At 37.3% G+C, this 26691-nt stretch overlaps 1 protein-coding gene across 7 annotated transcripts in view; it reads left to right on the top strand.

Moving 5' to 3' along the window:
• CLASP2 (cytoplasmic linker associated protein 2) overlaps nucleotides 1-16177 on the top strand; it is a 151934-nt gene extending 135757 nt beyond the window's left edge. For all 7 annotated transcript variants that reach the window (XM_009320963.1, XM_009320939.1, XM_009320946.1 and 4 more), the window contains 9 exons: nucleotides 1475-1618; nucleotides 2067-2173; nucleotides 2979-3132; nucleotides 3842-4070; nucleotides 8523-8716; nucleotides 9545-9673; nucleotides 11416-11622; nucleotides 12743-12859; nucleotides 13943-16177. In XM_009320963.1, coding sequence (XP_009319238.1) covers nucleotides 1475-1618; nucleotides 2067-2173; nucleotides 2979-3132; nucleotides 3842-4070; nucleotides 8523-8716; nucleotides 9545-9673; nucleotides 11416-11622; nucleotides 12743-12859; nucleotides 13943-14029 — 1368 coding nt within the window. In that variant the 3' untranslated portion in view covers nucleotides 14030-16177. The remainder of the gene's footprint in view (nucleotides 1-1474; nucleotides 1619-2066; nucleotides 2174-2978; nucleotides 3133-3841; nucleotides 4071-8522; nucleotides 8717-9544; nucleotides 9674-11415; nucleotides 11623-12742; nucleotides 12860-13942) is intronic.
• Nucleotides 16178-26691: the final 10514 nt, after the last annotated feature.

Consider the following 26691-nt stretch of genomic DNA (forward strand, 5'->3'; position numbering starts at 1 on the left):
TTAAAGACATTGTAGAGGGCATTCAGGGTGTTCACTTGAAGGGAAGGCTATCAGAGGGAGAAGGGAATAAAAGTTAAAGAAAACAGCCAGTCACGAGTGTGCGAAGATAATTTGTGGCAATCTAACAAGTTAGTATTTTTGTCATTAAACTTAATACTAAGATGTGTGCTGGTATGTGTGCTCATACCTTGGCTTTCTACTTTTAATTAAAAAATGCTACAGTTCATTGCTCTGGAAGCAAAAGGAGGGAAATAAATGTCTAAAGAATTTTCTAAACTACTTACTTGAAGTATATTGCTGCTTAAGCAAGCTGCCTATCATTCTGTCTAGCATGAGGCACTGGTTCTCTCCAGTGCATGGCAGACCTTGATGGTGAGCTGTATAAACTAGACATAGTTGGTTAATCTTAGAATCAGAGTTTCATACCACAAAGAAACTATTAAACAATTCTGGAGAACTTAATCTTTAGCCCTTCATTGCGTGTTACTTTAGTTGCTATGTTGACAGGTTTGTTGGCCTATCCAGTGAATATTCATCAAACTGTACAAACATTACTAAGTCATGCAGTCAACATTCCTTTACTAGAGGGAACCCAACCATTGTGTAACTTACTGTGTTGCTTTGTTAGTAAAGAGCTCTGATTTTTGATTCAGATTAAAAAAATATAGTAAAACATGCTGTAGGATGAGGATGACGTTAAAGATGAACTATTAAAATTGAGGGTGTGGAAGGTGATGTCCAGTAGACTACGAACTCCAATACTTAACAGTTTTCATCCTCAGAATAAGTAGTCAGCTAAATTATTGCTCATGATGTTTGCCTGTCTTTTAAAAAGATAAAGGAAGCGGGGCGGGAAGGAGGGAAGGTTAACTAGTTTGGCTTTAGGATGTTATAAAGAATATCAAGTGCTGTCATCACAACTCAAAACCAAGACTGTCTCATTGCAAATTAGGGTTTTTTGGTTGGTTTGTTGTTTCTTTGTTTTTTTTTAAATTTATGAAGTGATAACTGTTCCTTTTCAAGCTAGTGTGTTGATTATCCATCATCTCTAATTACCATTTGCAGAACTCAGGAGGAGGAATATGCAGGCTTGTTCCTGCCTCGTGTGTTCTATTCCTCTCCTTAAATTTGTTCAACTTGCCAAACCTTTTAAAAGCCATTTTGCTAATTCCTTCAGTACTTTTTTTAGTAAGTAGGGATCAGGGGTTGAGGAGCATGTTTCTGAAAGACTGCTTGTTAGAATGATTGTGCAAGGTGTAAGCTCATTGTTGTGTTCCTGGATTTATCAATATCTGAACTTCCAGCTTACCAGCAAATATGAATTACTTTTGTTCACATCTGTTAACATCTTTATTCAAGCTTGATCAAGACTTAAGCAACGTTTTGTGATTATCATTCATTATAGCATCTCTTGCTGATAAAATTACTTTAGAAGCTCAAATTAATGTCTTCAATCTGTATCTTTTTCTTCTAGGCTGCACAGTCAGTGCTGATTTCCCTTTTTGAACTCAACACTCCAGAGTTTACAATGCTATTGGGTGCTTTACCAAAAACATTTCAGGATGGAGCCACAAAGCTTCTCCATAATCATCTCCGGAACACAGGCAACAGTGGTCAGGTATCTACACTTCTCTTACTATTCTTTCTGAAGTTATTGGTGTTTTGAACATAAGTCCAGTTCAGTAGAGTTATTTGTGAGAGCGAGGAGGTTGGTAGAGGAGGGGAGGCAACCCAAATCCTACGTAGAAGTCTGTTGTAGTAGTAGATATCACTCCTCATGGAATGCCTTTTCTTTTTCCTCCGGAGAATGATACTTTCGAAGTCTATGTTGCTTCCAAGTGACTTAATAAGTTTGAATGTGCTTTTTAAGAGTAGTTTATCTTTTCCTTTGCTCATTTCAAAGTTATACGTGATTGAAGTTACTAGTAACTGGTTAGCCAATCCAAGAAATTAAATAGAAGCTCTTTAAATGTTTCTGGGCACTAGAAAATAAATAAATACCATAATAAGTTAAAAGGGAAGCTGAAGTCCTACTGAATTATCTCTTCTCACCTCTCCTCCTCCAGGGATCAATGGGAAGTCCTTTAACAAGACCTACTCCACGCTCCCCAGCAAGTTGGTCAAGTCCTCTCACTTCCCCAACCAATACATCGCAGAACACTTTGTCACCAAGGTAATGTAGGCTGGTGTTGCTACAGTTCTGCATCTAAGGCTTCATTACATGTTCTCCAAAATTATAACCCCAACAGTGAAAGCGTGGAGCGAATTTTGCACAGCGTAACAGATGCTGAAAAATAATCCCCCTCCCTCCACAGAATGACAGTACAGTGAACTGTTGAACCTCCCAGAAGGGTCTGGCAAGTGCCAGGGCTGGCCTGAGGTGGGAAGGGCTGTGCACCTTGGAGTGCAAATGGATTAGCAAGAGAAGGAACGGAAGCGTTCATCTCTAGCAAATGTTAGAATAGGTCAGCTATGTCATCAAACCACACTTAATGTTGGGGAGACTAAAAAAAGTAGTAGTTCATAAATGTTCTGGTCTTTAATTTTGTGGTACCAATATTGCCAGCAAAGTGGATTTTTGTAGTTTTGCTTTTAGCAATCAACTTACTGTGAAAACTGTTGAGTTTTATCAGTCCTCCTTACTTTGGAACTTTTTTTCAGAGAGAGAGAATGGTGTAAAAATCCCAGTTGTTTCATACTCATAAGAGTAAAACAGAGCAAAAGTAGTATGTTTCTTCAGGCAGATGCTGCTACATAATGTAGCCCTTCCCTTTGCTAGCTACTGCCAGTGCTTTCTCTGTCAGTGGCAATACCCTTACTAACATGTACCATAATACAGTTTTGTTATGTGGAGAGCCAACTATAGTAATGTTTTTAATATTTCTTGAGTCTCTGTAGTCCCATGCTAATGTCATTTAAAAACATGGGGTCACAAAATAAATCCATCTTAATTCCTATGTCCTTCTCCATGGCCACAGTGCATTTGACTATGACACTGAAAATATGAATTCTGAAGATATTTACAGCTCTCTTCGTGGAGTCACTGAAGCCATTCAGAATTTCAGTTTTCGTAGTCAGGAAGACATGAATGAGCCTGTAAAACGAGATTCCAAAAAAGATGATGGCGATTTGGTGAGTATCAGCAAACCAAGCCAATGACTGATTTATTACAGATGATAAAGCATCTTTTTCAGTAGGTTTCTATGTTATGACTTCTGAAATGGGACGTTTCTCCTAAATTACTTCAGAGCTTTAGAAAAATATGTTCCTAGTCTTAAACCACATTTTGGAAATATAAATGCTAATTCTAAGTAGCACTAGCTGTTTGTTTATTTAAAATGTTAGCAATTTAAAAATAGATCATCTTGCAAAACAGCTGGAATTCAGTTTTTGAGAGGTCTGCACCTTAATACACGTTTTTCCAAAGGTTTTATTTTATTCCTTACAAAACCTGTGGGTTTTTCAGTGCTACATGCAGTGTTTTAAACTTCTGTCTCGTGGAACTTTGGCTTTCAGATTTGTTGAGCTTACCAAATATGTATGCACTTAAACATGTTTTTAATTTCTTAGCATCAAACTTCTGAGATAAAATACTGATAGCTGTTTCCAGTTCATGAATTTTTTTTTGGACTTTGTATACTTTCCTCCTTTTTTTTTTTTTTTTTTGGAAGGAAAGCAAAGTTTACGGAACTGTTTCTAAGACTTCTTATTTGAAGGCTAGTTTGAACCTTTTGAAATTTGTGGACCTTTTGAAATTTGTGAACTTTTTGCTACATAGATGAATTAGTAATGTAGTTAATTGAAAAGTGCAAGTGCTCATATGATATTTCTTTTCCTGCAGATTTGCAGTGCTTCTGGAATAGTAGACCTACGAGCAGGAAGTGGTGTGAGCGATACAGGCCGAACAGCTCTTGATAACAAAACATCATTACTCAACACAATGCCTCCCCACTCTTCGCCACGTTCACGAGATTATAACCCATACAATTATTCTGATGGTATCAGTTCATTTAATAAATCTGCTTTGAAAGAAGCCATGTTTGATGATGATGCAGAGCAATTTCCTGATGGTAAGCTTCAGATTGCATTCTGTGCTAGAAGAAAAATGGTGAGATTTTCCACCTTTTAGTTCAGTTTCTGGATTTATTATTAGCAATATACATATCACCAGTGCCGCTTCTTTGAGAGGTTTTTCCAAATACTGTATTTTGAATTAGTTTCTTTGTAAGTAATCCTTTTGAGTGACATTGTTGGATTACTTGGTATTTGTAGAGATTAAGGGTAAAAATGAGATAAATACTGAACGATACTGTATACTTCTGGTAGCACATCCTGTAGCAGTATTGTCAATATAAATTTACTTATCAGATTGCTTTATGATAGAAATTTAAAGGCGGGGTGGGGGGGAGAATTACAGCAAGGAAGTAAAACTGGATCAAACCAGTTTGGGAATTAGGTAAAAGCTTAAGTATTTTGTTAGTAAAATATTTGTATTTGAAACATGACATTGACATTTTCTATTGACTAAACATTCTTTAAAAAAAAAAAAAAACACCAAACCCAAAACAAATCTAAAAAAACCCCCAAAAACCCCAAACCAGCTTTTACCAGGAAGGTGGTTCATCTAGCCCATGTAAATCCAGGAACTTGGGCTGTTTTTTTGTAGGCTTCTAGAGCTTCTTTTTGATATTTCTCAGTATATCTTTGGGTAATTTTTTATATCTAAATGTTGGGAAGGTTCCAAAGTATCAGTACTATCGTTATTTTAAAAAGTAGTAGGTGGTTTTCATAATCTGCTATTCATTATAACTGATATTTCATATTCAGTTACAGATTAAAATCAGTTTTTAAGTAAACAGATTTCTTAATAGTGAGGGACAAATGAATTTTCCCCCTTCTGACTGTTTTTGCTTCTGCCATCCAGCAAAGATGTGCTATAGAAACTCTTGAAAAACAAAGCTATTTTCTGACATGGTGTTTTATTCAGCTATTCTGTAAGTTGGCTTTAACTTTACATTAAATTAAAAACAAATCCAAGTAAGGTGCATTTCTTTGCTTTCTCTTCTTTTTAATGAAGAGGCATATCGCCAATTATTATCTTCTGAAAAAAATAGAGGGGAAAGCAAATTTTTACATGTCATGTAAATATCAATAATTAAATACCTTTGTCATCCACATACAGAGCAAGTTTACGATTGAGATTCTGTATTACAGGGATCCTGTTGTTACATGGGATAAGCCTCTTTATACCTTCTGACAACATATTTCTGGATATTGCATTAAACCAAATGTAGTGTGTGCTGCGCCAGCATGTTCTGGTTTTGTAAAAACTCAGGACTGGCTGGAGTGAAGCATCCCCATCCAGTATTAGTTTGTCCTGGCTGGAGGAGTAGTGCAATGCGTTATTTAGGTCTGCTCTTTAATGGATCTTAACAAAGTACTTGCATTTGTTCCTGTGTTCACCCTTAGTTTTTAGTTATACCATGTGCGTTCTGTCATTTGTGTGTTACTTTTAGAATTTCATCTAAGTTAACTTTGAAAAAGTCTGCATGAAAAAAGATATACCCAGCAAAATACTTTGTGCCTACAATTCCTCAGTTAGGAGTTGCATGCTTTTCCCATAAACCTGAAGTGCTCATTGGACGTTAGATTTTAATTTTCAGAACCTCCACGGAATTGCTGCCTGTTAATGACACAAAGTCCTGTTTTTACTGCACTCCCAGCTATCCTCTCGTGTTACTGGGAGAAAGATGCAGAAATACAGGGCTAGATGGGAAAACCTTAGCTGCTCATATAGTCCTGTTAACAGCACTGAGGCATGAACGTGTATTCTGCAGACAGTTTGTCTAACAGTTGAAAATTTCCAGTGGAGGAGATGCCACAGTGTGCCCCACATGGCCATTTGAGTGTTTTGCCTCTTATAGTAAAAAGGTTTTCAGAGTAACAGCCTAAATTTTCCAACCCCTAGCACTTTTTTTTTCCCCCAAGGAAGATGCTGTTTATCCGAAGCATAGGGAAACCTGGCTTTCTAAGTCACTTCCAGACTCCTTAAAAGCAGTCCACAGTCTCTGGTTGAAAAACAGTGTTCCTCTTCAAAGAAGCTTATTTATTTCAGCGTACCTTCCATGGACTGTGTTTTCCAAACATCTTCCTTTTTACCTGCCACTTTGTATATGGCCTTAAGATTTCTGCTTGTGTGTCTTGCCTTAAACTTACTATCTTTTTTCTTTCAGACCATTCCTCTGATTTATCATGATAATGTTCAATTTTTATCCTGTTCTCCGGAATGTTTGCAACTGCTCTTAAATTGATGTTGTCTGCAGATTTTATAAGTGGTCTCCTTATTCCTTCAATAGCGTTAACAAAAGCATCACACAGAACCAGGGTCTGCACAGACCTGAGCAGGGACATCACTCCTAGATTAATAGAAAGCCATTTATAGTCCAGTCACCCTGCAAGTGATTCAAGTTTTGCACCCACTTAGTTGGCTTTTTTGGCCACTATGTTTGCATAGCTTCTGTATTAAGATGCTGTGGGTGACAGTAGGAAAACCTTTACTAAATTCAGGACACACCTACCTTTTCCCTTTTAACCCCTACACTGTTTATCCTGTCAAAAGGATATTATTTGATTGGTTTGAGAAGAGCTGTTCTTCATCAAATATTTCTCTCTCTAATGCCTATTTTAATTCATTCAAATGAAGGAGTTGCATCTGCTCCTCCTCATTTGTGTTTTGTTTTCTTTCTGAAAAAGAAATTTTGAGAGTAGACTTTGAATATGACTTCTTTTACACGTCTCCATTCTTATCTGGAGAATGGCAATGAGACAGTGGGTGCAAAGTCATACAGAGGAATGGAAAATACAGGCTGTGAAGGCACATCCCTCTTGGTTGTCTTCATGTTTTCCAGGAATTCCAGCTATTTCCTCCACTAATGGAGCTTCTTTCCTCCCCTTATTCATGCATGGACATGGCTGCTACCTTCTCCTGTCTTTACCCCTTCCCTCCATACATACAAGTTGCCACTTCTTTCATTCTGATAATTCCACAGTGAAAATAACTTTATTCAAACAGATATGGATAGTTTTGCTAATTATGTGTCAATATGCATTCCCCAAAATAGGATTTTCTATAGCTGTAATCCTCACAGTTTGGTAGAACAAATGTAATAGTTCTGGTAATAAAAGTAATGATCTTGCTTCTGTAAAAGTGATTGTCCATTCTGCACATCTGTACTAATTAATAACCTGCCTAATGCAATTTCAGTCTGTCCTTTAGGCAAACATTAATGATCCATTTAGAGAGTCTGCAAAGCATGCATTAATATAGAGGCAGTAGAAGTGCTCGCAGAAGAAAAGTTTCTGCTTTCAGGTGCTCGTGCTCCTGATTATTCATGCAAAACAGAATGCAAATAAGAATGTTGGGTACAAAACCAGTGTGATTTTTAAGGTAACTGATTTGTGATTTTGAGCTACTTGATATGTGGTATTCATACTTGTTTCTTTGTACAGGTACTTTGTACAGCATTTATAAGTTACAATATTGAATACAGTAATATAAGATGTTCAAGGGCTGTATATGACCTAATAAATTTGTTATGTATTTCATGTATTAATGTATTTCATGTGTTGATAAAAGGAATGATTTTAGGAAAGATGCAGTGCAGGAACATTTGCATTTTAACCTTTTTCCAGAAAAAAAATGTGTGTTTCTGTTAATTTATCCAAAAGTCTCAGTGCAAAGATGGAAGCTATATTGCTTTTCTTTCTTAAAGGCTAAATGGATCTTGATGATGGAATAAAGGCAACAACTTGATATTTAATTTTAATTAAGACCATTTTTAAGTTTCTTGACTGGTTGCAGATCTCTGTTTGCAGTCCAGTATTTACAAATATAGGTCGTGTTACTAATGCATTTTTCCATAATCACGGAATCCTCTCTAATCAAAACTAAAACCCAGAGCCATCTCATAATGACTGCTATCGGGAATCTCTGTGGGACTAACGGCCTTGCTTTGCTTCTGTTTCAGCTATTTTGTACCAAGCACCATTCTTGTGCATTTTTTTTTCCCCCCACAACCTAGCTATTGCTGTGGAACCATGGCTTACAAAAGTCTAAGCAATCCTGTAATACTAATGGAGAAAAGACAAATTTATCATCTTGGATGGAAGGGTCATATGAAAGAGGTAGCGCTTTGTGTATAGATCAGATTTAAACGGATGCAGAGTACTTACCACTTTGGATATTGCAAGCATAAAAACTTGCAGTAAACTAGCTTACAGTGGGTTTTTTGCAATATCATCGTAGGGTTTTTTTGGGCGATTGTAAGCTTGTTCAGCAATGTTGGCTGCACTGAAAATGTAGTAGCCAAATTGCAATTTTTGCAGACAAATTTGGCGAGAAAAATGAAAGCATGCTAGAAAGCCAGCTAGCCATCCTAGAAAATATCCTTCAGTTGTACAGCAGGCACTAATATTTACTTGCAGTGATCTGAGATCTGTGTTTGTGTATTCCTTTTTGACAGAGCCTCCCATGGACCATTCTGATCTGGTTGCAGAGTTACTGAAAGAGTTATCAAACCATAATGAGAGAGTTGAGGAAAGAAAGGCTGCCCTATACGAGCTCATGAAGTTAACTCAGGAAGAGTCTTTCGGTGTTTGGGATGAGCACTTCAAAACAATACTACTTTTGCTGCTTGAAACACTTGGAGATAAAGAGGTATATTCAGATTAATCCAGTTAAGAACGTTAACAAAGCACATAGTTTACTTTCAGGATCTTTGAAATTTGTATGGGTTGTAGGAAGGGCACAAATTCCAGTTAGTCTTGAAAAACAAAAAACTGTGGAAATACAAAAATGTCATGAAGTCTGAATGCCCTGATGGTGAAAAGGGCATCAGTAATACTTACCTTCTCAAGTATGCTTATTTGTCGATTCCCTCACGATAAATTAAATGAAAAGTTTTTCACTGGGATTCAAAGGTTATCTGTTAATAGCCCCTGGTGGAACCTAGAATATCAAAACATCAGGTGTGGCAAAGTGTCTAAAAATACATTTGTAAAATACTGTAATGCTCATTGTGAAGAGGCTGAGTTCCATGTAATTGTTCTCTACAAGGCCATGTTTTTGAAATTACTGGATCAAAAAGACACTAATACTTGTTTTTCATTTAAAAAATAATAATTTGTAAAAAAAATTTCAAAAGTGTATATGCTTGATGTGATGCTAAAGGTTTCATCAGAACTTGTGAAGAGTGAAATTGTTTGCAACTTAACTTCTGGGTAGCATCGATAACGCAATTAGGTTAGCAGCGTGTTTATGATATGCCACCTGAATTATCTGCAAAGAGAGATTGAGAAGAGTGAGAAACTGGAGATTTTTTTTTCCTAGCTTTATTTCTTAACACTAGGTTCATACTGTATATATGCATAGAGCATAATCTGATATTTTTCCATTATCAAAGACTCGTCCAGCTGCTACACAAATGTTAAAACTTATGTCTGTCTGAAGATACATAACTCATTTATTTTAATATTAAATCTTTAGCATGCAATTAGAGCTTTGGCATTGAAAGTTCTAAGAGAAATTCTAAGAAACCAGCCAGCAAGGTTTAAGAATTATGCAGAGCTCACAATCATGAAGACATTAGAAGCGCACAAGGACCCTCATAAGGAGGTTAGTAATCAATTATTCTGTTCGAGGTTATGACAAATTATTACAAAATGAAACAGCTGTCCAAAAAATGTTTGAGAAATTAGTCAGATCTTACTGAGGAAATAATTTGTTTAATACAAGCATTCAGCTGTTACTAGTTAACATGGGTATGCAAGAAAAAAAAAAAAAGAACTGCAGTTTTATAAGCTCTCAAATGCTTAATATCAGCCCTAATAACACTTGCCTTGGGTGCTGTCCAAGAGGACATAGTAACCAACGATGTGCCATTATAGCTCTTCAAGGAGTAACTGAAGGGAGTTTTTTTCCTTGTATGACATCTTAAGCCAGATATGGGTGTCCTGGAGCTCTACAACAAGCTTTTGGATTTCATTAAGGTTCATGGTTGAGAGATGGACTGAACATGGCAACGAATTGTCAACCCTTTCCATTTTTAGCCAGCTCTGCACCACTTGAGAACGTAGCTTTGAATGTTGTTAGGGGAGAATGCATGGGAACATGTCAAAGGGAGGAGCTGATTGTGGCTGAGAATAGTGAGGGGATTCAGAAGTGCAAGGGTAACTGTAATCTTGCTCAGAAGTATTTGTTATGCACACATACATAATAAAGAATAATGCATGTAGATATAAGAAACACAAATACAGTAACCACCACAATATTAAACAGTTCACATCAGTGTCACTAATGCTATGGAAAAAATCCAGGTTTACTATTAAATGAGTACATCTTCTCCTTGCCCTCCCCATGCAAGGTCACATACTCTGTATGGAACTTACTGTGGAGTTCCAGGTTTTGAAGTTTGACTACAGTTCCCCCTCCCATACCAATGACTTCTGTCATTCATCTGATACTCATTTCTCTTTTCGCTGCACCCTCTTAATTTGTTCCATATACTGTATTTATTACAGTGTCTTGTCCCCATCTTTCCTTCTCTGTTACTGTGCTTTTTCTCTCTCTTGGTTTCGTGTATATGAGTGAGAGTGTAAAGAGGACAAGGACGGAGAGAATCAGGTATGGAAGTTTTTGTACATCATTGATGTACAAACTGCTGATTTTGTACAGCGGTTTGTCTTGTTAGATGGCAGGCACCACAAAGCTGCACTAATATGAAGATCAGATGTGAATTTTCTATGTTGTGCCCATGCTGTATCCTGAGCTTCTGTACCTATTGTCTTCCTACCTAATTACTCTTGTTCTGCTTGTTCTGCATATTCTTCAGGCTTAAAGTACTCTCTTGTCATAGTTTCTGTCGAACTTAGAGGGGAGGAAAAACAGCTAGATTGACTTCTAGAAGTAGCAGTTTAGGCATGTCATTAAACATGTTTTTGAGATGAATGTGAAAACATGTCTTGTCAGTGATCACTGACCTAACAAGCAATAACAAATGACAGCACAAGAAATTACAAAGGTGATGGTATTTCAGTATGTAGTTGGAGGGTATTGCAGAAGAGAGAGACATTTCAGATCCGATTCAACAAGCAGGTTTGAAAAACTGATACATGTATTGCTGAGGACATAGATTAGCCACAGGATATTGGTAAGAGTTTGTTTTTAGGAAAGTGTAACCAACAGTTGGAATCTTGTAAACAGATTTTCAAAGGGCTCTTCATTCACATATTTCTACAATTTTGTAGAGCTCTTAGTAGGAAATTTTTATGCTCAAGACCATTACTGCTAGGTAACAGGCCATAGTAACAGTCTCTTGTAAATAATTTTTCCACGTCTTTTACTTATTCTTTCAATAGGTGGTGAGATCTGCTGAAGAAGCTGCTTCCATGCTGGCCACTTCCATTAGCCCAGATCAGTGCATCAAAGTTCTTTGTCCAATTATCCAAACTGCAGATTACCCCATTAATCTGGCTGCAATCAAAATGCAGACGAAAGTCATAGAAAGAGTATCTAAAGAAACCCTTACTCAGCTTTTACCAGAGATTGTGCCAGGTCTTATACAGGTAAGGAGAGAAGAAAGAAAAACAAACAAAAGAAACTATATATAAGAATTGCAAAGACTTTTTAAAAATAGTATCACTTGGTTCTCACGAAGGATTTTATTTGTCTGATAGCTGATGGCTGCTTTGACCCAAAATAACTCGGACAGTGGGAACAAACTCTTTGACTGGCAGGTGGCTAAATTATAACTGTGGTTATGACTCAAATGAAATCTCAGTAGGATATTAAGTACTGGTTATAGTTAAGCTTGGTAGATACTTTCAGTTATAAGATCGGGTTTTGTTGTTTATATCTTTTTCCAAGTTGTAATCATTCGGTCTGAAATTGTCCATGTTGTATTTGTGTATAATTGTAGGGTTTTATCACTTGGGGTTTGGGGGAGGCAAGAGGAAAGAAGCAGTTGATTGGGGAAAGTTTAATAAAACGAGAAGGATATCAGAGGTTTCTCTTCCTTTGTTTTTAGAAATAAATTCTTTCCCATCTTATCAAGAGCCAAAATACATTAATTTGCACGTGATGGATAAAGACTCTTCAGAGTTTGACAGCTGCATTCTGCAGATTTCTGTCTTTAATGGGTGTGATTCAATCATACATCTGCAGGAAGGTGGAGGCAGAGAAGGGGCCTTCTGAGAAGGGGATGTGAGTGAGGCAGCCAGGCATGGGGTACTAGCAAAGTGGCAAAAGAAACAAAAGTCATTAAGGGACGAGATGGGAGTAAACAAAAGAATCTTTAGCTTTTAAGAGAATACTTCTTTCAGAGTAAGGAAGCTCTAAATGGAGTGGTCTTCTGCTTTAAGTAAATATCTGTATAATCTAGAACAATTTCTCTTACGTACTCCCCTATTGCATGACAGCAACTCTGTTTTCAGTGTAACTTATGAACAGGAGTGTGTGGGTTTTAATTTCAGTCTGGAAAATGATTATCAATGGTGATTAATAAGCAGCCTGCTCTTCAAGTGCACGCTCTGTATTTGCGTGTTTGTTGGAATGCTTCATTGGGCTACACTAGCATTCATTTACTGTAGACTTCAATGTATTTATTATAGTAAATAAGTAAATAGCTTTCTGAGGCTTTTAATCATTAACTGATAAGGTATTAACGTTAATTTTATTGCTTTCTAGGGTTATGATAATTCAGAGAGCAGTGTTCGTAAGGCATGTGTTTTCTGCCTTGTAGCCATTCATGCAGTAATTGGTGATGAACTAAAACCACATCTCAGTCAACTCACTGGCAGTAAAGTAAGTAAAAGATACCATTTAAAGAAATCTTAGCTCATAATTGCATGTATGCATTTGCATTTTGGTTGCAATTGCCAGAAAGTTTCATAAAAGTATATACTTGAATGAGAACATCAGGGCTACTGAAACCCTCTGAGGATTAATAAAACTTTGTCATAAAATGTTCAAAACTGAAAATCCATAGATCTTTATTTATGCAAATGTACGAACTTTAGCATTAAGATAAATATTAAATTATGTTTCTTACAGCTGTTTAATGCGCTTAGTTACTGGTTGTATCCCCGGTAGTAGTGATAATGGCTATACTCAGCATGGCTTTTCCTATCAGTATTTCTTGTCTTGTTTTTCATGCAAGTTCTGATTGGAAAGCAATAAATGTAATATGTAGATGTTACAGCAGTTTTATTCATTCTCCCTCCTTGTTATTTTGCTTTCATCAATCCTTTCAGTACCTCTAATTTGAAATAATAATAATAATAATAATGGTAATCAGTCTTTCTCCCTTTTTGATTCAGGGTATTTATGATTTTATTGACATTTCTTACATACAGTTTTTTGCATGCAAACAGCTCTATGTTAATTGTGAATATCTTTATCCTTGGGAATAAAACAGGACAATTAATTTTGTATATCTTTGAATAAGACAGTTGTATCTTAAAAATACTCTCTGGCAGTGATTGTGTTGAATGTGATTCTAGACAGTATTGGAAGCTTTAGTAAGTACCAGCATCAGCAACTCTAACTAGAGGCTTAAAACCTCAACCTTAACTTAAAAGAAAAAAAAAACCTACCTTGTTTGGAAAGCATTGTAATTTGAGGAAAATATTCCATCTATCTTAATCTAGCTACCTTAGATCGTTCTCTTCTTTACATCCTTAAAGAAGCTTGAGCAGTTTCCTTCTGACAAATTTTGCTGTGTTTGATGTTTTCATTGGCAAGTATGGTACCTTTGAATCAACTGTGTAAAATATAATTGGGGAGGGGAAAGAAAAAATCATTTAATGTGTCCTTTGTTGTACCATTCCTGTAGTCTGTACAGTTTGCAAATACTAAAAAAAGTGAATTTCTGGCTTAAATTTGCAGATGAAATTATTGAACCTTTACATCAAACGTGCCCAAACAGGCTCTGGACCAGGGGATACAACAGCAGATATGTCTGGACAAAGCTAATGAAGCTGAGAAGAGTTAACCAGGTCTCCTATAGAAAGGGCAAGGCCCTCTTCAGTGAAAGGAAAATTCTTACATACAACTTTTGGAACTTTTTTCTTGGTTTTTTTTCCTTTCTTTTTTTTTTCTCCCTTCCACCCCCTTTAACCAACGGCTGTCCTCAGCCTGCATGTGACTGTTGCAATAGAATTATTCCAAATTCAAGGAAAAACAGTATTAACATCAGTTGATCAAAGCAGAATAAAATTTAAAAATAATCTAATCCATCAGTTATCCTGTTCGCAATCCTCTGTGTCTTCCCATTAACTTTTGCCAGTGTTATTGTATTAAAATTTTTTTTTTTAAATGCTAATTAAAAAGGTATGCTTTAAGCTTCAGAAGTTAAAATATAAATTCTGTTGCTTTTATTCAGCTGCAGATAACATTACTTTTTTTTATTGCTATTTTGTTTGAGTATCATGTCCTTCGCTAGAAACAAGAAGTGATGTGAACCAAGGCTGAACTAGTCTGAACTGCAGTGAGACTTGTTCACTGTGTTGGTGGTTCATCATCTTATTTACAGCTTGTTTGGGATATTCTGGAGATTGAGAAATATGCCTATAAAAAAAAAGCTGGATTGATCCAGTTCTGTAAAAGTGATATTGTTCATTGGTTGTATGTTTGTTGCATAAATAAGAATTTAGTGTGCGCAGTAGAGGACTGGTACAACCAGTACCTCTTAATGTGGAAGACAGCCCTTTCAGGGTAGCATTGCCGACCTGGTGATAGTGTGGCAGTCTGCTTTTTAGCAGCAGAGTTAATGGTCACTTGATGGACGTGAACCATCCTTGTCACCTTTCGTTCTTCAAGCAGGATGCTTCAGAATGGAGTGCTCTGCCCAAGCATGCTCAGTATGTATTTATCTTTATCACTAGAATGTTTCCTCTCAACCTAATTGCTGGAACAAGTAGTCTTGTATTGTAACTCACATGGGATTTTATGACAACAGTGCAGAAAACTATTCGTTATCTTCCTAAAAGCACCAAGGTTTTCTGCATTGAATTTAAATGGGGGGGGGGAGGGGAAATAGTCACAAATGCTATAGATCTTGCCACCTTTTAATTTAAAAAAAAATATATATTTTGGATGAGTTGGGAAAGCTGCACCAAATTATTTGCATGGTTTTCTTGAATAGCATCCTCAAGACCCATCTGGATTAAGGTGTGGAAATATTTCCAGGGTTTGTTTTTCCATTTTTGAAAAAGAGTTAGTTTATTGTGAATAATGGTTCTTTGTATTTATGAACTTGATAATGGGAAGAGAACAAAGATCAAGTAAATGTGTCCCTAAATGTTGTCTTTTTCTTTTTTCTTTTTTTCTTTTTTCTTTTTTTTTTTTTGGTCTTGGATATAAGCGGCAAGCTAATTAACTGAGAGCTGGGATGAAACAGTGCCCTTCCCAGGAATGGTGGAACTTTTTTTTTCCCTGACTTTTTTTTCCCTTTGACTGTGATGTTGTCTAGTTGTAGGAAGTGCATCCTGATAAGAGAGAAAATAGCTGTGCCAAGGATGATGATCTATGCTAGGCTAAAATTCTCTTTACCTCTTCAGGGTGACTGATTTTTTGACTGAGCTGCTGCATATAGCACCCAGTGGAAGAACTATCTACAGAAAATCTTCTTTACTTTTTTTTTTCCAAATTATCACTTAATGTGTATTCAAAACTCTATTCTTCAACATTGCAGCCAAATATCATAAGAAACTATTTACACACTTCACTTGCTAGGAACCCTGAAAAGCAAAACCGAATAAAAATTAAGTCAGATGCTTGTAGTTACATGAAAGGTTGTTTTCACTTTAGTTTGAAGTGAATCCAATAGAAAGAGCCAAGATGTGGTTGTTAAAGAAGCAGTGCCGTTGCAGAGATTTATTTGGAGGAAAAGTTGTAGAAATATATGTAAAGACTTAAAACCAAGACTCTCATAACTCGTCGCTAGCCCTTTTTAGCAGCTACATCAAGAAAATAGTATCTCCTCTTTCTTTCCTTCGTTATGTGTAACATCCTTGTTGTTTTCTACTGTTTAATTACATTGTGTATTTATAGTTCTATGCTTACCATTGTGCATATACTGGCAATAAAATGTACATAACATTACTTAAAAAATGAGCAATGTATACATTCTGGTTTTCTGTTTTATTTGATCACATGCTATAAGAAAAATTATAAATGTGATTGCTACAGCATTGGTTAAAAAAAATTCTCTTAATCTTCATGTTTTGTGTGTCCAAATGATGTTTCTTTATATACTCTTGTTACCAAATCTGACCTGGCATTTGAGAACATGCTGTGAATACAGGTATGCTAGACAAAAATGTTTTTTGGAAATTGAATAGAATCCTTATGAACACAAAGTTTCCTTCATCTAGGCAGGTTTCTTGTTTACTATTTCATTTACTTGTACATTATACATTGTTTGCATTTTATTTTTTCAATATTTTAAAAATAATTTTCAGTCTACAATCTTGTAGTTTACATTTTGATTATACAAAAGGTCACTTAAAAAAAATTTGCACAAATTCTAAGCTCAATAGTCCCGTATGTTATTCCTGCTTTTTCTACAGGTAGTGTTTGTTTCCAGAGGATCATTTCAAGATGACTGCTGTTTGTCATCTTTTTGAAGATCCTATTTCATACTGAAAAAATGAGTTATTGAAACGTACAGTATATATTCTGGATGAACCTAGGGGTTTTTATGTGTAAACAAAAGTTGGTAAGAAAGAAATGTTTTTATCCCCTATATGACTGAAAATTTTTGCTGCAGGTAGGGGAGGAAGATACTTACACAAAGTTTGTCCCTCAGTTTTGCTTCTAAGCTATCTTTAAATGTTCTAAGTGTTGATGTCCCATGTATTAAAAATCTAAATGCAATATATTTAAATGAATATTTTACTTACGATATGACTAGTTCTGTTTCCATCAAAGATGGAGCTACTATAGTGGATAACATCTCTTTATATTACATGGATCCATCAGAATGTAAGAATTTGCAACAAAATTATTTCCACTGCAGCCAGTTACCAGATTCACTGCATTGCTTTTTGCCTTAATTTCCTATATTATAAATAGACATTAGCTCAGTTAGGTTCGAGCAATGACTAGTCATGCCTTATGTTCCTGCTGGAGGTGGTTTCTCTAATGGATTAGCATGAAGATCTGGGAAAAACCTAGGACAATTTTAAGTTGCTGTTCTTTCAGAAAGGGTTTCTTTATGTTCGTTCTAATATTCTGTAAAGATAGGTCATTGCAATCATTTGAATACCGAAATGTAATTCTTAAAGGTTGGGTTTGGGCTTAAAAAAAGAGAAAGAAGGGAAGAAAGCTACATGCAGAATCAGGATAGGAAATGCACGTCTTGGATGTCTCTGATTTGGATGTCATTTGTTTTAAAACAATTTTGAGTAACACATTATGTTGAGCTGAAGTCTTAGCAAGGAAGTTGGGACAGTAAATGTAAATTGAAAGGAGAGCTGATCCTGTAAATTTTCCTGAGTTTGGTTGCTTGCTTGTTTTTGAAGATAAAGGTTGGAACAGATTGAGTTGTGTTTATTATTTGTGGTCTGAGTCCCAGAGCAAAAAGAACACACATTTGTATCCTGAAACACTTACATATTCCTAGTAGTTTCTGTGAATGTTTAAACGTTTGAGTAAATTCATAAACATACCCATGTAAAAAGCCTATTGAGAATGCAGGCCCGAACTGCTCACAGTTTAATTTTCAGCAAAAGAACTCAAATTCTGAATATGACATTGTTCCTTAGAAAACAATCATAAAACAGAAAATAATCTTAAGGAATAAATTTGTTGAGTTACGCTACAGTTACTCCCTATGATAGGGTAGTGAGAATGGTTCAGCTGGTTGTGGTGACTTTCACTGTGTCAGGTTGGGACTTAGCAAACACAAACATAGAACACAATAAACATAAATACGATGGGGATAAACGGGCAGTTTGGGAACTGGAGGATTACCTGCAGAAAGAAAACTGATATTTTCTCCCAATTGAAACAGTAAACTGATGAGTTTTACAGTTGCAGTCTACTTCCAGGTAAGATGAAAGTGAATATTCATACTACATTCTCTAAATAAAACTTCTTACCTTTCCCCCCCTACATTTTGTAATTAAGTCTTCCAGCTCTTTAGAAGCATATACTTTAAAGATTTGCTTCATATATTATGAATGTTCTCTTAAACAGATTAAAATTTTTCTTTCTTCTTTGTTAAAACATAGAAGATTTTCAGTGATATGGGAAGTTTGAGAAACTAATTGTGCTAGTCTGGCAAGTGGAAAAAAAAAATCAAACTTAATTTACTTTTTTTCCCTATATTGGGTATACGTTTGTATATTTTAAGACCTCAGGATTCCCAAGCTGTGCAGCTTGGATTATCCCAGTTAAAGAAGTTTCTTCATTTGCTGATAGGATTTTAGGATAATGAGCACGTTTACTGAGAAGTTCCCTACTGAGGAAAGTTTGCTAATAGGTAATTTCTGCTCAGACAGATTTGCAACTATGTTTGTAAATTGCTGTTAAACAGTAACTTTTGGAAACTTTGAAATGGTATTTTGCAAGCAGTTTTGAATATTGTATGATTTCTGTCAAATCTGAAATTCTGTAACTCTTGATGTATTTTAGGTAGATATAAGTGATCCTAAAGAAGCATATTTTGAGGGAGTAAGATTGGAAATAATGCTGGATAGTGAAACATGGAAAATATCTTTCTTCAGTGGAAAAAATAACATACCTGCATATAACTGTTTGATATCCAGACTTGTTACTGTTGGCAGGAGGTAGAAAGGTAACTAAACTTTATCTTGGGCATCAAAGTTTTACAAGTCTTCCATTTTTATTGTGCTTCCTGTCGTAGATCGTGCTGTTGTCCACCGATGCAAATCTTTGGACCTCTATAAACTCATACTGAAATCAGTACTGGAGTCAGTTCCGTTAACTATATGTCAGGCTAGATTCAAATGTAGTGCCTGTCTGTCCAAGGAAGACTTACATCAGTAAAAAAAAAACATGTAGATTTAAGTTAGGCAGTAGACAGACATTCTCAAAAGTCAGCTAGACTGGTTAGTTATTCCCTCACCATCTATTCATCTCTGCCCATGGCAGAGCCAACAGAGTACCTTGTGGGAGCTCCCTTAATCTATTTGGGGAACAATCTCAGACTGGTCCTCCAGCAGCACCCTGGGATCAGAAACTTCTGCCAGAGATGCTGGCAAAAGTGAACGTTGTGTTTAGCCTGAGCATGTGTAGTTTATGTTAAAATACCAGGGAAGACAAGAAAACTGTGGTTTCAGCTTGGTTTAAACAGCTGAAGTGCAAGATTTTGGGGGGGAACTGGATGTGTCTGTTTCAATTAGAATTGCAGATTAGCATGTTTTCAAATGCTTAATTAATCTATCTGCTAATCTGAAATAATGCACTTGAAATTTAACTGTAATGGTATACAAGTGCAAAAAGCCTCTAATCTGGTAAAAGAGTAATTTCTGGCCTGTTATTTTTTTGTCCTTTCAACACAACTTAAACTGCTGTGGATAAAACATTTTTATACCATACTAAATGTCATTATAGATGGTTGTATTTTATATAGAGAAATTCTGAGGTGTTTGATATGATTTTTGATCTTTCAGGTGACAGCTGTGGCGATGTTGGCCAACTAATCAGTTGAACTATTTTATGTGGATGAAATTATCTGTTTTCCCTAAGGACTTTTCATGCATCACTATTTATCTAGCCTGTATTTGCTTAAGAGGAGAAATCTTAATTGGATGTTACCCGATTGTTCAGAGATTGTCAGGTGAAACTTTTTGAAACTTTACTCAGAAGTACCTGCTGGTATTATCAGAGGCTGCCCTTTCTCAGAAGTCTGTTAATGAGCCATTGCTGCCTGAACCATGTAAGAAAGGAGATTTTTGCCCTGTTAGGAAGTGGAAAACAACAGGGTTGTTACAGAATATGAGGAGAGAGACATAGTATGTGTACTTAATTTAACCCCCTGTAAGTTGCAGCTCTTGGTCTTAAAAACCGTAAAAATCCCGTGTGGTTTGTAATGTTTTTGGGAAGGGGATTTTCGTGGAATACAGAATGTCTTGCTTTCTGCATTGGGAATTAAGAGGAAAACACTGATATTGGAGGATTTTGCCCCCAAACCTAAGACAGCACGATGCTAGAAAATGTTAGACCTGGCAGAGTACCAAAGCTGCCTTAGAGCGTCGGGTAAAAGGGACTTTGTGCATCAAGAATGAGAAGGAACTGAGCTGGCTTTTCTGTGTCAGCACATGCAGGAAGCCTACATTGCTGCAGCAGTTTGCGAGTCCAAATACTGATATTTTTTTTTTAGGCTACCAAGTAGGCGCACAGCAAGCATAGAATAGCAGAATAACAAATACTTGAGCTTGTCCACCTTCACAGACTTCTGAATCTTCTACAAAAAAAACTGACTCCGTCCTCTGCCAGAGCCATAAAAACCTGCTAACTTAAGTTTTGATTCGGGTATGATGTGATGTGTTAAATCAAAATTTTTCTCTGGGCAGTGTTGCTGCCTAAATCTCTTTATGCCTACAAATGATCTCCATGCGATAGGTTCCTTTGCAGGCCTTAAAGTCTTCCTAAGAGGCAGCAGAAGAAAGCAAAGGTAATACCTACCATGCCTCCATCTCATAAGATGTGAAGTCAGTAAGACATTTATTCCTCAGTTGATACCTCAGCACCTTAATTGCATCCTCTTAGATTCAGAAGTACGTTACGTGAGGAATATGACTATGGTGGAATAAATTACAGAGCAGTAACACCCTGCAATGGAGACTTTCAGACTTTTTTTTAAAAGGGGATCGATCCCATGAGGAAAGGAGCATACCCTGCATTCTTCAGAAAAAGCCAAACCTGTGTTTTTTGTAAACTGACACTCGAGGCATTGGAAGCAATCCATATTTCTCCTTCACATATGAAGTTAGTTCTCAGAGTGCCTCATTTCAAGGAGACACTGAAGCAAGTCGAAGCACGGGGTCTGCTATGTATCTAATGTATATCATCAAGGCGATCAGAAGGAGCTGTTGAAGTGTTTAATGTGCTCAGTGCTGTTATGCATGCCACTCTGGTCAGATACCCCGTGTCTCTGTGCTCTTAGTGTCCTAAGATTTCTGCTGGAATTTAGGAGGTCTACCAAAAATGTTCTTTATGGTTTTTCCCATTTCCCCTTTCCTTTTGTTGGCAGCCCTGCTTGTCAAGAGTTCTTCTGTATCACAGAGGAAGGACTGGTAAATGCAGCAGTCCTTACAGTGCTTCAGCGTTAAGCAGGCCCAGATTAGGATGTCTAAAACCATCCAACAATCCAGAAAAAAGGTGGCAGGTGGACATGGAGAATATGCGGGCATTGCTGCTTATCCTTTACTGCATTAAACAGACACAGTGCATTGCTGTTCACAGTGACTGCTAGCAGTGATTGTGTACTTATTGCCACCTTCAGACAACCAGACATAGGACTGGGCTGGGTCAACTCTTAACGCGTCAGGAGATGTGTGGTGAGAGCTGCAAGTCAGTGCAGCGATGGATCACATGCGGAAGTTTTTCTTGCTTCTGATTGTTACCTGTCAGTGTTTAAGTTCATTATAGCAGTGGCAATGAATACAGTCCCGCTACCAATGTACGTAGGAGACAGAGAGGTTGTGTATTCAAAAGTGCATACGAGGAAGGGCTAGAAATACATTTCAGTACCTTTCACATACATGTATGATGGATTCACAGCCCATCCAAGCAGGGAGTGTCATCTAGATGTGAATACCTCACTGTTATGTAGTGGTTTAGGTGAATGGGGTCACCGATGTCTGGTTTGACAGGTGTTTTCATTCCAAAGTTACCCTGCATTTGGCAGCAACTGTTACACAACCAAAAAGAGTCCAAAGACCAAACAGAATGCATCAAAATAGCAATACTTTCTCTTCTATACTGTTTTGGGGCTGAAGTATGTAGGGATTGCTCCTGCATACATATAAACCTGTCTTCTGATTTTAAACTGACCTAGCATTTTAAGCACAACTAAAAATCATCACCGGACAGCAAAAACTTCCTTTAAATATTTTTTTCAGAATATATACTGAATTTACAATGTCTTATATGGTACCTGATTGAGTTTTTCCATGTGGTGTTGTCTGTAGAATAATTTTTACTTGCTAGAAACAAAGAGCAAAGATGACATTATGTGTATATAACCAGTTACAATACTAATATTTCATGTCCTTTGCTGTAGTTCTCAGAAGGGCAATCAGAAAATGAAGTGAGGAGTCTGATCACTATAAAAAAGATTAGCAAATTGAATGACGCCTTAGGAGAGCTCATCGTTTTGGATGCTGCTCATGGAAAAATCCAACACTTAAAAGTTTTCAGGCACCATATGCTAAAGTGCTTAATTTCAGTGCAAATCCACCTGTTAGCAAAACATTAGCCTCCCCACCTTAAATTTCAGGTAAGACTTCGCATGCTATACACAAGCCTTAAAGCAAGAGATGTTTTAAATAAATAATGTCTTGTTGTTTGTGTATACAATGCTCCTTTGCTGAGATCTGTTTTAGTACTTACTGGGCAGATGATAAAGCAAGAAACAAAAATAGCCCCTTAACAATAAACAGTACAAGGTAAAAAACCTCACCTTATTTGTCCCCAAACTTGCAAGACTGTGTAACCACATACCTTTATGTCTAGAGGTTAGTCAAGGGCAGCAGGTGTGGGTGTGGGGAATATACAGTGCTTCATGAGGCAAAATACCAGAATTAAATAATAACCTGGGAAGTTTATCCTGATTTAAAAAGTTAAGCTATACTGTACTTGAAGTTTTACCCATATACTGTTTGCAACAAAGATCAGTCAAAACACAGGACTGTGAAGAGAAGAAAGAAAAAAAATACCAGCAGAGGTTTTTTTGGTAGTGTTTATTTTCAGTTTGAGTAATAACATCTTTCCTACATGTTTTGTCTAGTACTTTCCATACAAGGAACTCAAAGCTTCTATGAGTGATAAGCATCTTGTCAACCCTTGGAGGGAAAAAAGAGGCAAATTTTCCTCTTCCACAGTGCTTTTGCATGAAAGTCCACAAGATTTGGTTCTGCTTTTCTTCTCTATACTGTCAGGATCAGTGATCACAGTGGGATATGACGGTTTGTAGCAGCAGCCTTTGTGGCCATGCTCTCTCAAGTTTGAAATGGTTTGCATACCATGAGGGTACCCGTAACACAGGCCTTGAACTTCTGTCTTTTGTAAGAAGCAGGCACTTAGAAGCTGAGATCAGAATAGCCTTTATCAATTTCACCCTCCTCTACTAATACACACCCCATCCCCTCGAGGCAGTAGCTTTCTGGATATAACCAATGACTCAGTTACTTTTAGTCTGCATAATACGTGAAAACTGAAATGAAGGTAAGAGACTGAACGGGCACATTTGCTGTGATGCTCCTGTGTTTTATTATGGCCTACTCGTGTGGTTGGTAGAGTCAAAGCTTTTGTTAACAGCTGGGCAAGCTAATGACAGAGAGGCCTGAAATCGGAGAACTGAAGTACCTATGCCTAACAGCTCCCACTCACTATCTACCCTCAAAACATACGGGGTAAACCCACGCCAGTAGCCTAATCTGCAACTGCTTGCCTGGGGTGGCTATTTTCAATGACAGCAAATTGTCTGTCTTGACATAAGAACAGATCGGACTGTTCTTATGTCAAGACAGGACAATAGGACTTCTGATATGTTGTGTTTGTGTTATTTAAAAATATCAAAATTAATTCTAAAAGGGCTAGTAACAAAGTCTACTGTGCTAAAGATGAAAAATAGGAGTGCAGTCTTTTAGTATACATATGTAGATGTACGTGTGTGTGTATATATAAAATCAAATAGGCTACTGATTAGTCTGGGAATCTCAATTGCTTTTGCTCACAAGTTCTCTCCTGGACTTCACAAAAAAAGACTGATCAAAACTGCAGTGTTCCCACCTGTATTTTGACAAACCAGCATCTGTCAAAAGCAACAGGCTACTTTGGGGAAGGGGAAGTGCCTGATAATTTAAAGCCATGTGAGCTCTGTGGGATACTCACAGAGGTGGGAGCCGTTCTGTGCTAGGGACTGAAAGCTCTTTAAGTTAAGGGGAATCTGTGGTTTTACTCTTCCCATTTAGTAGAAATACAAGTCACAGAACAAAACAAATGCCTACCCTCTATGTGGGAAGCTCATGTCGGCCCCAAGGGAAGGTTGTGAAAGTGGTTTGAGGGATGTGTGGTCCTTTTCTTGAGAATAACCGGTGCAAAGGGAAATAGGGCTTCCAAATACAATGCGCTGTATGCACCTGACACCTTTGCCTAAATCTAGGGCTGGAGACTGATTTTATTTTACAACTTGCCAGTAGATGGAGCAAACTGGATAGCAGGATACATATTCTTTTTCTACAGTCACCGAAATAAAGTTAATTATTAAAAAAAAATGCAGCAGTGATCCCTGGGACTCATGCAGCCCTTTACATCTGCTAGGAGGGTGCTTATTAAGAGTATGCAGTTACATGTAGACATGTAAGTGGAAAAACTAACCTTGAAAAGACTCCTCCAGCTCTCATCCTTGCTGGAGCAAAGATCAATTTGTGTACACAAGCAGGTCTGTGTTATGACAGCCCTCCTTGCGGTACCTAGGTGCCTCTTGGAAGAGAATAATCTCTTAGAATCACTAAGCCAGCAGTCCCGACTCTCGTCTGCTTTTCTGGACAGTGTCACGTGTGGGTGTTTCTTTCTCTTCCCTTATTTACAGTTCTTCTTCTATTATTATTCTGGCCTTTGCTTTTTGTTTGTGTTTTTTGATGTTGATTAAGAATGGTAAGTTAAAGGAGAATTGCCTCATGCTATGAAAAAAAGCAACCAACAATGTTGTTTATTTGAATTTTTTTTGACTGCTGCCTATTACTATCACTGTAATAAGAAATAATTCCTTTTTGTTTTCCAGAACCTTGCTCTTTGATATTCTGATTTTCACACCCTGAGTGTTGTCACAATATTGCAATACCTTTTAAAAGTATCTTTTTATAGAATAAACTGCAAGGAACAAGTAATGTGTGCTTGTGTGTGGGTGGTATTCAAATAACTTAAAAAAACAAACACCCAAACAAAAACCAGCGAACTGCTAGTACTTGTCAGTAGTCCTTCCTATTTCAAGCAGAATGGGTGCCCTCTGCAGGTAACCGTTTTCAGATAAGGTTTTTGGATGTGAGCCCCTTTTGTTTCTGAGTGTCGAGGTCTTAGCAGGATTGACCAGTACTATTTTGTGTTTTAAAGTAGATACTACAATCCTGGCTGCAAACCCAGGCAAGCAAATGGCACTGAGACATGAGTGCACCAAGCAGCTGGTTTGCATCTGAATATGATTTTTCCCTAAAGCGTGTGTGTGAGGGGTGGGTGTTGGAGTAAATATTTTCCCTGCCGTTTGACAGTGTTTTCATTGGGCTTTTAAAAATCTTTTTAATGGCAAGAAGGTAACTGTAAAGTTGTACTCTTTAGTAGCCTGCCACTTGAACTTGTACAGAATGAACAGGCAAAAGGGATACAGTCTAAACACTACTGAGAAGGCATCTTGCTTGCCTTAAGGAGATCATTGTATATTCCACCTTTTTCCTTTTTCTCTTCGGTCAGTCATGCCTATGCAGGTTATAGTGTTCAAGTACTCTGAGTGGACTGCGTAAAGAGGGAGCTGTATGCCTCTCTGAGGCAGAAGTGCTATGAAATTGCTCTTTCTCCTGGCTCCGTAACACACAGTTCTGCTCAGTGATGCTCTGACAGTGCGGAGGGAGGGGGAAGAGATCAACGGGGGTGCTGGTGAGGTCTGAGCTGCACTTGATGTCACACCGGCTAGTAATAAAGCCTTGCAGCTGGGCAGCAGCTAACAGCGCAGCAAGGTTGGGGAGCAGGAGGGTAGGTGGGGACCAGCCAAGACTTCAGCTACCTGCCTCTTCTGGAGAGAGTGTACGCCGGCAAACTTGCTGGCAGCAGCTAAATGTAAAGGTGTGAGAGGAACCCAACTGCAGCTTGAATCTGAATGTGTGTATTTGTTTTCTCTTCCCTCTCTCCCATTGCTGCAGCGACCATCTCTTAGCTGAGCACAACGCTTCATCTCATCCCAAAATGCTTTTCTGGCACAGCCAGCCTGAACATTATCACCATCACCAGTATCCCACCGGTAACAGCAGCTACCTGCGGTAAGAAAAGAATGGGGGTGATTTTAAGTAATAATAATTATAATGCTATAACACGCACAAGAATGCAGACTGCAGAGCCTTTGCTAATTCACAAGTTCAAGCTTTCAAATAGAGCTGGTGATTGTAGACCCTTTGAGAACAGTTTGAGCGGTACAGTCAACATAGTGATTTACTTTACTATAGCTCCACTATTTTCACAAACCATGCCACCGTACATGTGTTTAGTAACAGTGATAGGAATGTTCTTCTGCTTAATGTGATATTCACAGATGTGTTAATTTTGTTTTTCAAATTACATTTGCAGTCTCTAGATACAACTCTGTTTGTATGAATCAATACAGACTTATAAATACCTTGATGTTTCATGTCTACTTTGATTATCTGCTGAAGCTCAGCTGACCTGCAGGATCA

This window comes from Pygoscelis adeliae, unplaced genomic scaffold (genome assembly GCF_000699105.1).
Source record: "Pygoscelis adeliae isolate BGI_AS28 unplaced genomic scaffold, ASM69910v1 Scaffold280, whole genome shotgun sequence".
NCBI classification, from domain to species: Eukaryota; Metazoa; Chordata; class Aves; order Sphenisciformes; family Spheniscidae; genus Pygoscelis; species Pygoscelis adeliae.